This window comes from Clinocottus analis, unplaced genomic scaffold, assembly GCF_023055335.1.
Source record: "Clinocottus analis isolate CAN_PGR_092001 unplaced genomic scaffold, fCliAna1.0.p SCAF_26, whole genome shotgun sequence".
NCBI lineage: Eukaryota > Metazoa > Chordata > Actinopteri > Perciformes > Cottidae > Clinocottus > Clinocottus analis.
Window position 1 is genome coordinate 4085777 of NW_027175998.1, and position 13191 is coordinate 4098967.

General features: G+C 48.3%; 1 protein-coding gene across 6 annotated transcripts in view; it reads right to left on the reverse strand.

Moving 5' to 3' along the window:
* Positions 1 to 378: 378 nt before the first annotated feature.
* kdm4c (lysine (K)-specific demethylase 4C) overlaps positions 379 to 13191 on the reverse strand; it is a 28401-nt gene continuing 15588 nt past the window's right edge. For 2 of the 6 annotated variants that reach the window (XM_068592075.1, XM_068592073.1), the window contains exons 15-22: positions 11455 to 11531; positions 10886 to 10941; positions 10632 to 10740; positions 3972 to 4166; positions 3498 to 3668; positions 2662 to 2781; positions 1605 to 1697; positions 379 to 1470 (exon numbers count right to left, since the gene is read on the reverse strand). In XM_068592075.1, coding sequence (XP_068448176.1) covers positions 1300 to 1470; positions 1605 to 1697; positions 2662 to 2781; positions 3498 to 3668; positions 3972 to 4166; positions 10632 to 10740; positions 10886 to 10941; positions 11455 to 11531 — 992 coding nt within the window. In that variant the 3' untranslated portion in view covers positions 379 to 1299. The remainder of the gene's footprint in view (positions 1471 to 1604; positions 1698 to 2661; positions 2782 to 3497; positions 3669 to 3971; positions 4167 to 10631; positions 10741 to 10885; positions 10942 to 11454; positions 11532 to 13191) is intronic. The other 4 variants (XM_068592074.1, XM_068592076.1, XM_068592078.1 and 1 more) reach the window with 4 other exon arrangements.

Sequence of the window (13191 nt, forward strand, 5' to 3'; positions counted from 1 at the left end):
ACCATGTAAACTTCTCCTTGTGTCCTCCGGCTCTAAACCCCGTTTGGACTTTCTCTTCAGACTGAAAACTGACAGAATGTGTCCCGTAAACCTCACACACTGTTATTCACCTGCAGCGACCTCACAAGGACAGCATCCTGAAATATGCTGACGACACTGCAGTCGGTGGTCTGGGTGTGTGTGGGGTTGAGGGAGCAAGTCTGACAACTGCCTCTCTCTCTGCTCGGATACGTCCAGAAAGAAGATGATGATGATGATGATGATGATGATGAACATGAGGAGGTGAGGGCGGCTCAGCAGCTTTAAATCCCACATGTCAGTGATGTGGAAGCAGAGCAGCGGCTGCTACTTGAAATAACTCGACAATTTAATTTAGAAAAAAACATTTTTTATTTTTCTTGTTTTCATTACAGCAGTTAGCAATAGTTTAACTATAGCAAGCCAAAAATAAATACAAATTTTAAATAATTTCATGTTTCATTCAACAGTAGCATTTCACGTTAATAGTGCGTAGAATCCAACACAGAGTCATGGCTTCCTGTCTGAATCGTTCAGCTTCGCGAGGGATTAAACATGGTCGATATTTGGCTTCTTTTAAATTGGTGGGCGATTCATTTTTTGCAATATCAAACAAAATGTTTTTATTTGTGTGGATGAAGGGAAAAAAAAAAAAAACGTACAGCAAGGAAGCCATTGTGGTGTCATTGGACTCCAGCAGGAGCAGTTAGGACACACGGTTCAACATGCGGCGAGAAACAGTACAGACATGAGGAAAATACTACACGCAGAGTGCATAAATATCTAAATCAAATCTGGAAATAACAGATAAACCCCCCCCCCCCCCCGAAAAAGCTACCATGGGCAAGCTATTTAGAAAAATCTCCCCTTTTGAATTTTCCATGTACAAAGAAAAAAACTTTTTTTGTCATTTATTTAAAAAAAAAATAAAAAAAAGGAGGGGGCGATGTGACAAATGTAAGTCACGTTTATTTTCCCTGACGGATGTGAAAGCACGACGCCGCGGCGCCTCTCCGTTAACCCGGTCTGCGAGTCCAGCCGTCACGATCGGCGTTGAGTAATGTACACGCCCCCAACGCCGCCGGACCGCCGTCGGACCTCAAGCCGCCCGCTCCCCTTCGGACCGGTTCGTCTGACTCAGTCTCAGGGAAGTTGTGCGGGCGAGACGGAAGTGGATCCAAATCGCTTCCAGCGCACGAGCGTGCACACGCACACGCACACGCACACGCACACGCACTCCCCTCGACATCCACCGGCAGGTCGGTGCATTCGTCCGCGACTTCATTTCCCTTTGTAGCTGCGCTGCGGCTCCCATGTGCTTTTGGCCGAGGTACGGAGGCCCGGCAGGGCCACGTAGTCCTTCTCGAAGCGAGAGTTGGGCGTTCTCTGCCGCTTCCTCTCGCCCTGCGTGGTGAAGAAGGCGTCCTGGAAGCGCATGCTCGAGGCGGTGGACTAGAACAAAAGAGACGGGCCGTGAGTAAACAACAACAACAACATTACAGGTGGCAAGAAAGTTAATAAAACCGTCAAAGTATCAAAACTCGGAGTTTATTGCTTATGTGTTGCCCAGTAAGTCTAATACTTACAAGTCTACGTGTCACCTTTTTAGGCAGGTCTTCATCTAAAGCATAGACGTCTTCTCTCTTTGCCAGCACCTGAGAGCCGTCCTCAAACTCCACCTGAGGGGACGGGAACAAGTTCAGCTCTTGTTTACACGAGTTTTAATCAACGCAGCGCTTCACAGTTTGCCTCTTTTTCACTCACGTCGCACTGAACCTAAACTCCTAACTCCTTATTTTAATCTGTATAGTCGTTTTCCGGTAAATAATCCCCTGGGAAAAAAAATGCGATAATTGAACATCAGTCAAAGATAAGTGATCTTGCATTACGTCGTCACAAATTACAAAGAGAAACTGCCCTTTGAGTCTAAATGTTGAAACATTAGCAGCTCCGGGACTATGCAGTGTGACGGATTAAACACAGAGTAAAGACGCCGTTTTAATGTTTCCTCTTCGCTCAAACACAAATGTTTTCTGCTCGCGAAATGCAACTTTTGAAGTCAGAACGCAGCCGAGAAGCGTTTTCTCGCCTCGACAATGGAAAGTTCTTGTTCAGCTTTTCTCTTTTTTTCCTCCAGAATCCGCTCCATCTGAAACCGAGTATCTGCGTCACGGATGCATTTGCGCATAACTAATGGTTGACGCCCGGCTCAACTAAATAAAGCTTTAAGTGGAAGCCGCATGACTTGGCTCGGTGAATATTTCATTTAGTTTGAATAATGCAGATTGTCACCTCCTTCTCATCCTCCTCTTCTCGCTCTCTCTCCATCTCCATCTGCATCCGTTCTGGGTCTGAATAGCTTTTTGCGTTCTCCATCTCTGCTCCCCCTCCCCACGTCTCATCCCCCAATCCTCCTCTTTCGGCTTCAGCCCCTCCCTCAATCACCACTGTCTCTCCCTCCCTCCCTCCCTCCCTCCCTCCCTCCCTCCCTCCCAGACTCAGAGCTTTGACGTCGGCGGAGTCACGACATCGCCGATGCTGCCGGAGTTCGTCGAGTTCACTTCCCGTCTCGCTTTGACCTCGCGGCAAAAATTCAACATTCACCCACGAGAACAAAAAAAGATGCAGCACGTGGGCGCGTACCTGATACATGTAGGACACGTTGGCTCCCAGGTATTTGGCCCCGTAGAACAGCCCGTCGGGCCACTTCACCTGAACAGCTTCCCCGACTTCTGGAGGACCCAAGCTCATACAATCTCTGCTCTAAAAGAAAATACAGAAGAAGAACGGTCGGTCCGTGCGAGAGGGCGCGTCACAATAGACGGTATATGCGGTATAGAGAGTTTCCACAAAGGGTGTTTATTGTATATTCATGCAGCTGCTGAGAGCAACACGTCTGTTCAACATCACATCAGCCTCCAGAGAGAAAGCTATTGGACGCTGCAGCTCCTGGTGTTGGAGGGAGACGTGAAAAAGGGCGTTTTCTGAGGAGGACTTGGTGAATTAAGAGCTCTGGTTCCAGATTGAATGCAGAATTAGTGGAACGTCCTCACTAATGCAGTAACACGCATAAGTGTGCGGCGGCGTCTAACACGGCTGCTTCTCTCTAACGGTGTCGAGCTCGCCGAGTGGGACTCGGTCATTACCATAATCACTTGAGCAAATCAATGAATTTCCACTCATGCGAGTGATTATTTGCTGCTACCATGACAACAATAATATCCCCTTTTCAGCGCCGACGGCCTTTTCCACGAGCGTTTAGTCGCTTTACAGTGAGGAGAAGACTCAAGATCTCCATCACATCAGGTTTTTACAACACAGTTGAGATCGTAGAGCACATTTAAAAAAGGTAAAACCCTCACAAGAACCAATAATAAACATCCTTTCAGAAAAAGAGGCTCATAATACGGGATGTGACCTCATACAACTGGGAGTTGCCGTCTGAAAAGCATGTCCTCCAATTAAAAACACACTCTCACCACTATGTCCTCGGGGTAGGTGTCGTTGGAGAAGGAGCCGTCGTCGAACATGACCTCGTAGAAGGTCTGGGAGGTGACCTCGGCGACCTTGGAGCTGTAGTAGCGCAGGTTCTTGTGTTTGGAGACGACCGTCTGGCCCAGAGAGATGGGCGCTCGGCACGCTCGCTGCTTCTGGCGGAGACGGAGAGCGGCAATTAGAGCGCCGCACGAGCACGGGCGGTCGATATGCACATTGATGGCCCGACACCGGACCGCTACCTTTTTCTTTACTCTACTTACATTCTTTTTTTTGAAACAACATTCACATGTCCACCTCTATAAGACACTGCAGTCAGAGTTACAGCAAAAACATCTGGCGGCTACGCCGGACCCAATTACATCTTTTTTTAACGAATGAAAAAAAGATGTTTTCTCAAACTGAGCAGAACTTTTCCTTCACAACAGCTCTAGGAAACAGCCGGGCCTATAACTTACAGCTGACGAACTCCGTGATTGATGTCTATGGCAGGTGATTGACACGACATACGGCCAATCATCCGGCTCCATGATGACACCGGCAGCATGGGCACAGGTCACATGAAAGGAGGTGGGACACCGGCCGCATGAGCACTGGATGCAAGCGCCTGCCCGCCGCTTCCCCGAGCAGCGCTTACGACAATAGATGCACTTCTGTAAACACAGACCAGACACACTGTCAGCGCCGGGGGCCGGCTCGGCCCACGGTCTTTCGGGACAAGGCCGGCTTCGGGCTCTGGTTATTTTCAAGCTAGCGCTCGCCCCCGCCCTCGACCCCGCCTCCGCCCAAGTCCATTCTTTCCTACTGAAGACACAAACATAGAGCTTGATGTTTCCCTTTCTCAGCTTTGGGGCACTGTGGTTTACACCGAGCGTTAAACAAACAGGGGTGAACACTACAACAAGTAAAAACACATTTAGTTCTCCGGTGAATATTTGACATAATGAGGGGCGTAGGTATGTGGGATTAAAAGCAACAAAACAAAACGGTGGACAAAATGAAGCGACGTGTCCTTTAGTTTAACAGCGCGGCTCATTCATGTGCTGCCAATCGCCATCAAGGAAGGAATATATAATCTTGCTTGCTTAGTTTGGGCTTTGTCAACGATAAGAACAATCGAGGCGTCGCACTACCGACCGACACAGTGAGCATTGTTATGTCAGGAAGCGCAGCGTTGGGCGCGAGTACCGACTCCAGCGTTGCATTAAGATGGACGCCTTCCTGCGTGTGGAGGAGACCGGGTTCATTCCTTCACGTGCAGGCTTCATTTAAACATTGTTCACTTAACTTCGTCAGACAAATAACACCACAAATAATTAAATATTCTGAAAAGATGTGGGTACGTTAAAGGACACGACGTGGACGTATGCTACAACGTTTGTGAGGATCGGCCAAGTGATTTGGAAGTTATATGTATTGACGTACTACGTCACGCCCCTAAGAGGTTAATTGGTTTATATCTTCTAAACACAATGAGTTATTAACATAGTTTAATATGTAATTTCATCACATCGAACCAATAATGATCCACAGAAAGTTGCTTAAGAGTCGGACCCAGCGTTCAGGAGAAGTTGGAAATTAAGTGTTTTTCACAAAATTCAAAAATGGCGGAAAATATAAGTAGGCGGGGCTTAAGGGTCTCGATCTGTTTTTTGTAGAGCAGTCCCACCCGGACGTGTGCCAAATTTCAAGTCAATCAGTCATTGTTGGGAAAAAGTGTGGGCTTTTACATCTAAATTGGGCGCTAGCGAGCTATTTTTTTTTTTATTAAATCGATGGCATCCGATAGAGGAGTTCCCCATTGACGCCGATATCAGATCCAGGTATTTTATCCGTTTACGTACATTTAGCACAGGCTGAGACAGGAAGTGACCATTAGGTCCATCTGTCGCGACTCCTTCCTTCCAATCGTTCCTCTTGCGAGCTACGTTAGCTTCATTGAGTCTCTTTTGTGTTGGAAGAAAAACCCGACCTCATTCAAAGAGCGTAGCCTTTAAAAGCGGGTTAGGAAAAGGGAGCGAATGAGAAAAAAAATGTGCATTTCCACTTGAGAGATTTTGAATGCTCAGAGAAGAAAACAGCGGCGAATTAAAAAAAGGAGCCGCTCGGCTTGGTTGGGCCGTGAACCTCGAGCGTCGTTTAAAACCATTAAGAGCTCCAAAACAAACACGGCGGCTGAAACCTCCCCGACGCGCCGCCACTGGATACGGCGGCGTAAACAAAAACATGGACACGAGCGCGTTAACCGGGGTCAAGGGAGGAGGGGGGGGTGAAAGAGAGAGAGAGAGAGAGAGAGCTCGGCCTTAACAGGAAACATGTTATTTCACAGCGACAATGCAAGGAAAGCCCTCGCATAGGACCCATCGGATGACATCATTTGAGCTCTCCACAAACCAATGCTGCAATGCCCATGTTGTGGTAATCCCCCCCCCCCCCCCCCCACTTCACCTCCCACATTTGAGGTCTCTGAGCTGTACACAACATAGGGAGTAACACACATGCACGTCCCACACACACACACTGCTGCCATGCACACATGCTGCACACTCGCACCTCCGTTTTTTAAAGACCACCTTTCGGTTTTCTGCACCAAACAGCCCATCAAGTCCATTTCCTCCACTCTGGCATCTCGCCTCTCCTCTTCTTCCTCCTCCTCCTCCTCCTCCTCCTCCCACAAATCCTCAGCTCTCCCGCTAAAGGGAAAGAATGACGACATCCTCCCATTATAACGCTACTCCTTCCCTCGTTCCTCCATCACCCCCTTTCGCATCTCACTCCATTTCCTCCACTCTCCTCCTAATAAAACATCCATCTACGCTCTCGTTTCTTTTCTTCTCTGCCCCGTCTTCCTGTCGCGCAGCTGCGTCTCTTTGAAGGTAATGTGTTCATTAAACAATTCCTGCGTGTATCTATCCATCTATATATATATAGAAATATCTATCTGTATAGATATAGATATGTGATGAAGTCCTCAGTGGATGGGCCTCACCAGTAACTGGGCTCAAGTGGGGCGTCACCTGGTTTGTGAATATGAAGTTAAGCAAATAAAATAAAGAAAGTGTGATGACATGTAAACCGTCACATCGCTATGCAGTCACATCTACGGGACAACACGAGGTGTGTTACAGCATGTGTGTGTGTGTGTGTGTGGAAGCTCTGCGATATTAAAAAGGACCCTCATGATGGTTTAATTCCCTGGTGCGTACGAGGGGAACATTTTGCACCGTGAAAGCAAAGCACAGCGTTTGATTGTCGGATAAGCTTGTGTTCTTTTTTTTCGTAAGTATCCGTCCTCATCAGGTAAGCTTCTAAAATAAATGTCCTTTTGTTCATTTCTTTGAAAAATCAATGGCTGATCTCATTAGTTAACGCGGGCGCCATTACTTCAGTCCGCCTGCACGATCATCAGCTTAGCCCGCTTAGTGCAGGTGGAGGATCAGAGGTATTGTGTGCCCAGCGGCTCGCAGAGAAGTCCCCGCTCGGCCTGAAAGGAAACGCTTAATGAAGAAAAAAAATGGCCGATGGGAGAAAAGAAAAGAAAGTAACTTCATCACGTTATTGTATTTTTGTCATTGGCGGAGCCTCGATTGCCCCCCGACTCCTCTCCTTCTGAACCGAGGGACTTTTGTTCCCTTCGTGCTTTCCTTGGTGACTAACTTGGCCTTCCTCTCCTCTCCTCCTCTCTCCTCCTCTCCTCTCCTCTCCTCTCCTCTCCTCTCCTCTCATCTCATCTCATCTCATCTCATCTCCTCTCCTCTCCTCTCCTGCATTATGGACAGCAGTGTGCGGCTGACGGACCGCCTCGTCCACCTACTGGGGCCACGAGATGCTGCATGGCGTGCAACACGCCCCGCTGCGTGCAGAGCCACGTGTGTGTGCGTGTGTGTGTGTGTGTGTGTGTGTTGAGCGATAATTTATGTACCTTTATTGGTGGAATAATGTATTCGTCTGAAAACATGAAGTAATGCTAAATTATGTCAACATAGTTTGCTGTTTTAGTGTGAGAGAGTGTGTGTTTGCATGCTTGTGTGTGTGCGTGAGAGTGCGTGTGTGCATGTGAGAGTGTGTGTGCGTGCGTATGTGTGTGAGAGAGTGCGTGTGAGTGATAGAGAAAGTGTGCGTGCGTGTTTGCATGCTCGTGTATGCATGTGTCTGAGAGTGTGTGCGTGTGCGTGCGTGTGTGTGTGAGAGAGTGTGTGTGCGTGTGTGTGAGAGAGTGTGTGTGCGTGCTTGTTTGTGAGAGTGTGTGCGTGCGTATGTGTGTGAGAGAGTGCGTGTTTGCATGCTTGTATGTGCGTGCGTGTCTGAGAGTGTGTGCGTGTGTGAGCATCCGTGTGTGAGAGAGTGTGTGCGTGTGTGTGTGTGTGTGTGTGTGTGTGTGTGTGTGTGTGTGTGTGTGTGTGTGTGTGCGTCTGCGTGTCTAACCCACTTTCTTTCCCCCGGCCTGCGTCTTCTCCGGGGTGTGTTTGGGCGACGGTGTTGAGCCATGCGTTAAGAACATTCCCACAGTAAATTATGAATGCGTATGTGTGTGCGATAGTAAATTATAAATGCTGCTGCTGCTGCTGCTGCTGCTACTGCTACTGCTACTACTGCTACTGCTGCTGCTACTGCTACTGCTGCTGCTACTGCTGCTGCTACTGCTGCTACTGCTGCTGCTACTACTGCTACTACTGCTACTGCTGCTGCTACTACTGCTGCTACTGCTACTGCTGCTACTGCTACTGCTGCTACTGCTACTGCTGCTGCTGCTACTGCTGCTGCTGCTGCTACTGCTGCTACTGCTGCTACTGCTGCTGCTACTACTGCTGCTGCTACTACTGCTACTACTGCTACTACTGCTGCTGCTACTGCTGCTGCTACTGCTGCTACTACTGCTGCTACTACTGCTGCTACTACTGCTGCTGCTACTACTGCTGCTACTACTGCTGCTACTAGTGCTGCTACTAGTGCTGCTACTAGTGCTGCTACTAGTGCTGCTACTGTTGCTGCTACTACTGCTACTACTGCTGCTACTACTACTGCTGCTACTAGTGCTGCTGCTACTAGTGCTGCTGCTACTAGTGCTGCTGCTACTAGTGCTGCTACTAGTGCTGCTACTAGTGCTGCTACTAGTGCTGCTACTAGTGCTGCTACTAGTGCTGCTACTGCTGCTGCTGCTGCTAGTGCTGCTGCTACTGCTGCTGCAGGGCAGCGGGTCCAACGCCGACACGTGGCTCATGGACACAACTTCCAAACGAGGCGGCGGACGCAGGAGAGAGTCGCACCGGACTGAACCTCACTCAATTTAAAGAGACTCTTGTTCATCGTGAGGCTAACGCAGGTTTCATTTCATACTTTTTAAAAGCGGCCCATCTGTTTTATCATCAACGGAGGCATGCGCGCCGTCAGAAAGCGCCGGTGTCGGCATGTTAACGAGTGAAACATCGGCTGCAGAGAGCGAGGACGTTGTGTCTAAAGCATGATGCGGTCGGATCAGATGCATCTTGCAGAAACCGTATGTACTTATTTATCAAAGCATGCGTTTTCAGCATTGCCAGCTCCGAATGGCACTGAGACAAAGCGTGGCGGCATCCAACGGCTAAATGAAGAAAGCACGCTTTCCCAATTTAGATCATAAGGAGATGTGAACGATGCGGCCATCGTCGGGGTAATGTCACGGGCTTCTCATGGGCGCGTCGCCCTTTTCAGTCCGGACTACAGTTTTCATTTGTGTTGAGCGTTTGGCCTCTGGATACGGATCCCGACACGTCGCGGTCGTCGCTTCTTCATATCCAAATGAGCTTAATTGCAATGTGGCGTGAGCCGATATGAGCCGCGTCCCTGTAAATACCCGGCGCTGTGGGTAATGCCGCTGTGTGCGTGAAGCCAGTGTCCTATTTAGTGCCGTAGCTCTCTTTCAACTCGGCAGGCCCTCGTGTAAGAGCCTCATTTTGTTGGTTCCGTTATGGTGGACGCCGGCTAAATTTAACTTTATAGTGTTGCTTTACACGGGAAGCTCCGCTCTATTATTAACAACAAGGCTTAGGATTTGTATTATTCCTTCGTTTGAGAGATGACAAACAAGTGATGAAAGTGAGAGGAAAGAAGGGACCGGCGTGCGACTGAGATCCTCGGCCGGACACAAATAGGCAAAGTCGTGGTTCGAGGTTGGAGGCTTGACCCCGAGGTCACCGGGGCAAAGTGAGGGAAGGGCATTTTCAGTCCAACAAAAGGATCAGTGCATTTAAAATGAAGACCTGTGATACTGAGACGCACCACTTTAAATATCGTGTTCATAAGTTTCTTGAAAATATTCAATTGGCATGAAAAAAAAAAAAGCACAAAGACGTCGACTTGATGATTGTGGAGACGGCCGCCCCGTAGAAAGACCCCGTCAGGGTAATATAACAAAGTTGAATCGCACCACAAATCAACAGGAAGTTGAGCGAACAGGCCGGCAGCCGAACACCTCGATCATCACACACGACACATGCTGTGCATTACTTGTGTCTCCATGTCAGTGCGACTCCCGGCTCCTTCGCTTCCAGCTTTCGGAGAGTAATCTGTTACTAACCCAGATTGTGTTTCAGGAAGTCCCGACCCCGCGCCTCGATCAATCGCACACACGCTTTATTATCTAAATGAAATATTTATCCCTGAAACAATAACGCCAGAGAGAATCGTGCATTACCGTCCATCCCATCAGGATCTCTCTCTCTCTCTCTCTCTCTCTCTCTAACATTTTAGCTTTCTGCTGAGCTACCGTGGCGCCTGCAGCAGAGAGCTAACTATAGTGGCAACGTGTCAGGTCTGCTGAGACACACTCCAGCTCTCTCATTAAGCAAACACACACACACACACACACACACACTAGATGCAAAGACACACATGCATACAGACAGACACACACACACATAGACAAACACCCGCACACAGACAGCCCTACATACACAAACCCCCTCTTCCACCCACCAGTGGTTAATTATCTAGCTTTGATTGCGGGCATGTTCGTCTCACATTGTTAATTAGAACTGTGAACACTTCATTAATTAGACTGAGCCGGTCCTCAAGGACCAGGGGAATTCCAGCGCTGCATCATTGTATGTGTGTGTGTATGTGTGTGTGTGTGTCCTCACCAGTTTATATCGCTGCATGGGGATCCTACTGGTGTCAATGGGACCCCTCTTGGCTTCATCGATGAACCTCGCCTCTGGCAATGCTACTGCACACATCACATGGGCCCATCTATATGCACACACACACACACACACACACACACACACAAATTAATACGTGATGATGAGTAAGACGCAGACAATTCCTTCGTCTGAGCGCTGGAGATCAAAGATGAGTACGCGGAGCTAATCAGGGAAACAAAAGCCTGTCTCACTTGTCGCTTTGGGTTTTCTTCAGAGCTCCACCGCGGAGGTTACAGAGACAGCATTCCTGAGGACAAACAGACGGAGATAAGCGCGTATGAGAGAAAGATCTTCTTCTCCCTCCCTCCCCAACATCCTGAGACATGCTCACATACAACACCTACATAGTAACTGCATCGTGTGTGTTTGGGGGAGATTAGGTCAAATCAAATTGATGGGATATCCGCTGAGTTGTTTGTTAAAGAGGCAGCTTCGTTTTTAGCGCAAAATAGCAATGTTCAATATAAATGCAGTCATATAATATTGAATAAAAACTGCATCTTTAACTTATATAATGTCCAGTGTGCAAGGCGATGCACACAAAGCCAAATAGCAACCTCTTGTGCGGCATAATAAAACTGTCATATCCGTCCATCAAGCCCATATTGGTGAAGAATAACCTCTTTTCTTCTTTTTAAAACTAGGATTAAAATGAACAAATTTGATGCGTGGAAAAGTTGCCCTATTGATCAGCGCTGCCATACACGTGACGTGCTCGTGAGGAACGGTGACATCACACCAGAAGGAAACATGGTCTTACTGCTGTGAAGCTTCCTTCTGTGCAGCGATCACATGACCACTGTTCGCTGACATCATCTGCGGCGACGCCGTAGCAACCTACAGGAAGAAGGGATGGATTTGGGGTGAAAAAAAACAAACACTTTTACAGCTTTTTCTCTAACCTGGCGGCACGGCCTCAACCAGCCGCTCACAGAAAGCAGCCGACGTGTTGAGCGTGCAATCTCGGGTATGAAGAACAGAAGAAAGCGCCACGTCCACGTCGTTTCTGACAGAAAGATGGCGACGCTTCATGCAGACATGCACAGGGTTGCTCTGTGGTTAGGTGTGTGAGAGAGACGCAGACAACACGGGGAGGAAAGAGGTGCATCCATCGCCCCCGTTGTTTATGAAAGCATCTATTTTGTGCGTTCGTCTTGCGTATCAAAGAGCGCCCCGTAGACAGCCGGCGTGACAGCGCGCCTCCGTCTCAGACTCCGGTGCAGGTAGCCCCTTTGGTACCCGGATGACACGGATGACAGACGCGGCGAAAAACACTCAGAGTCGTACGGAGGGAGCCGCTTTGAGTAAATATTGTTGTTTGGCTCGGGTTTCGGTCCGTGTCCTCGGTCGGGCCGGAACAGCAGACGCGTTTTTATAGAAATATAAATGCTGGTGGCTTCCGACGGAAACGCATTTTGAATTTAAAAGTAAGACAAATGAGAATCTTTTCAAAGCTGACAGCTGGTTAAAATCCAGTCCGAGAGGTTTTAGACACATAAGCTGCGGGGAATTTGTATTTGTAAGAAACTCTTAAAGTCTGCATGCGTGTGTGTGTGTGTGTGTGTGTCTCCGGTCTTTTCCCCCTGCTATCCATCACCAAACCAAACATCACATCGGAGCTCACCTCTCTTTCCCTTCCCGAGTTCAAATAACACAACGTGGGTGAAAGCAACATCAACTTCTACTTATTCTAGGTTCCCTAAACTAAACTTGTGGCTTTTTCATCAGTGTCGAATGACATGCACTTCGGCTCGCACTCCCACCCTGTACCTCCACACACACACACACACACACACACAAAATCAAGCACATGCAGTGCGTGCACACACACACACACACCCTCCGCAGTCAAAAAAAAACACGAGGCAGTATCAACACGAGTCGCAGGAAAGTATACGGGATTGAAACTGACTGAAAGAAGCAATGTCATTATAAAGCTGTGGATTCGGGACAGTGTGTGTGAGACTTTAAAAAAAAAAAAAAACTGTGTGTGTGTGTGTGTGACCGGCTGAACACTTAAGATATTGGTTAAACTTGTAAGGATTGGGGGAAAAGACTTAGAGCTGTTAAAGTGTGTGTATGGGGGATTGAGATAATGTACATCTGTGTGTCCAGTGCAACAGAGAAGTTTCCAGGGCTTTTTAAAAAACATTTAAACATTTTTAAAGAGCACGTGTGTGCGCGCGTGTGTGTGTGTGTGTGTGTGTGAGGCCCTGCTGCACTGGTTTTGGGGCTTTTGGACAGGAAGCGTGTGGTGGTGAACACAGAGGATTCACCGTCATTCGGCGGACGAGGGAAATAAAATACTCCAAACCGCAGAGAGAGAGAGCGAGAGAGAGGGGGGAGAAAAGGGAAACAGAGAGGGGGGGAGGAACATCGAGACGGGAGTCAGGGCTCAAACCCACTGACCCTCTGACGATGACATGACAAAAAAAAACAACAAACAAGCACAACAACACATAGAAACAAACAATGTGGCTTGGTGAGATAGGAGGTG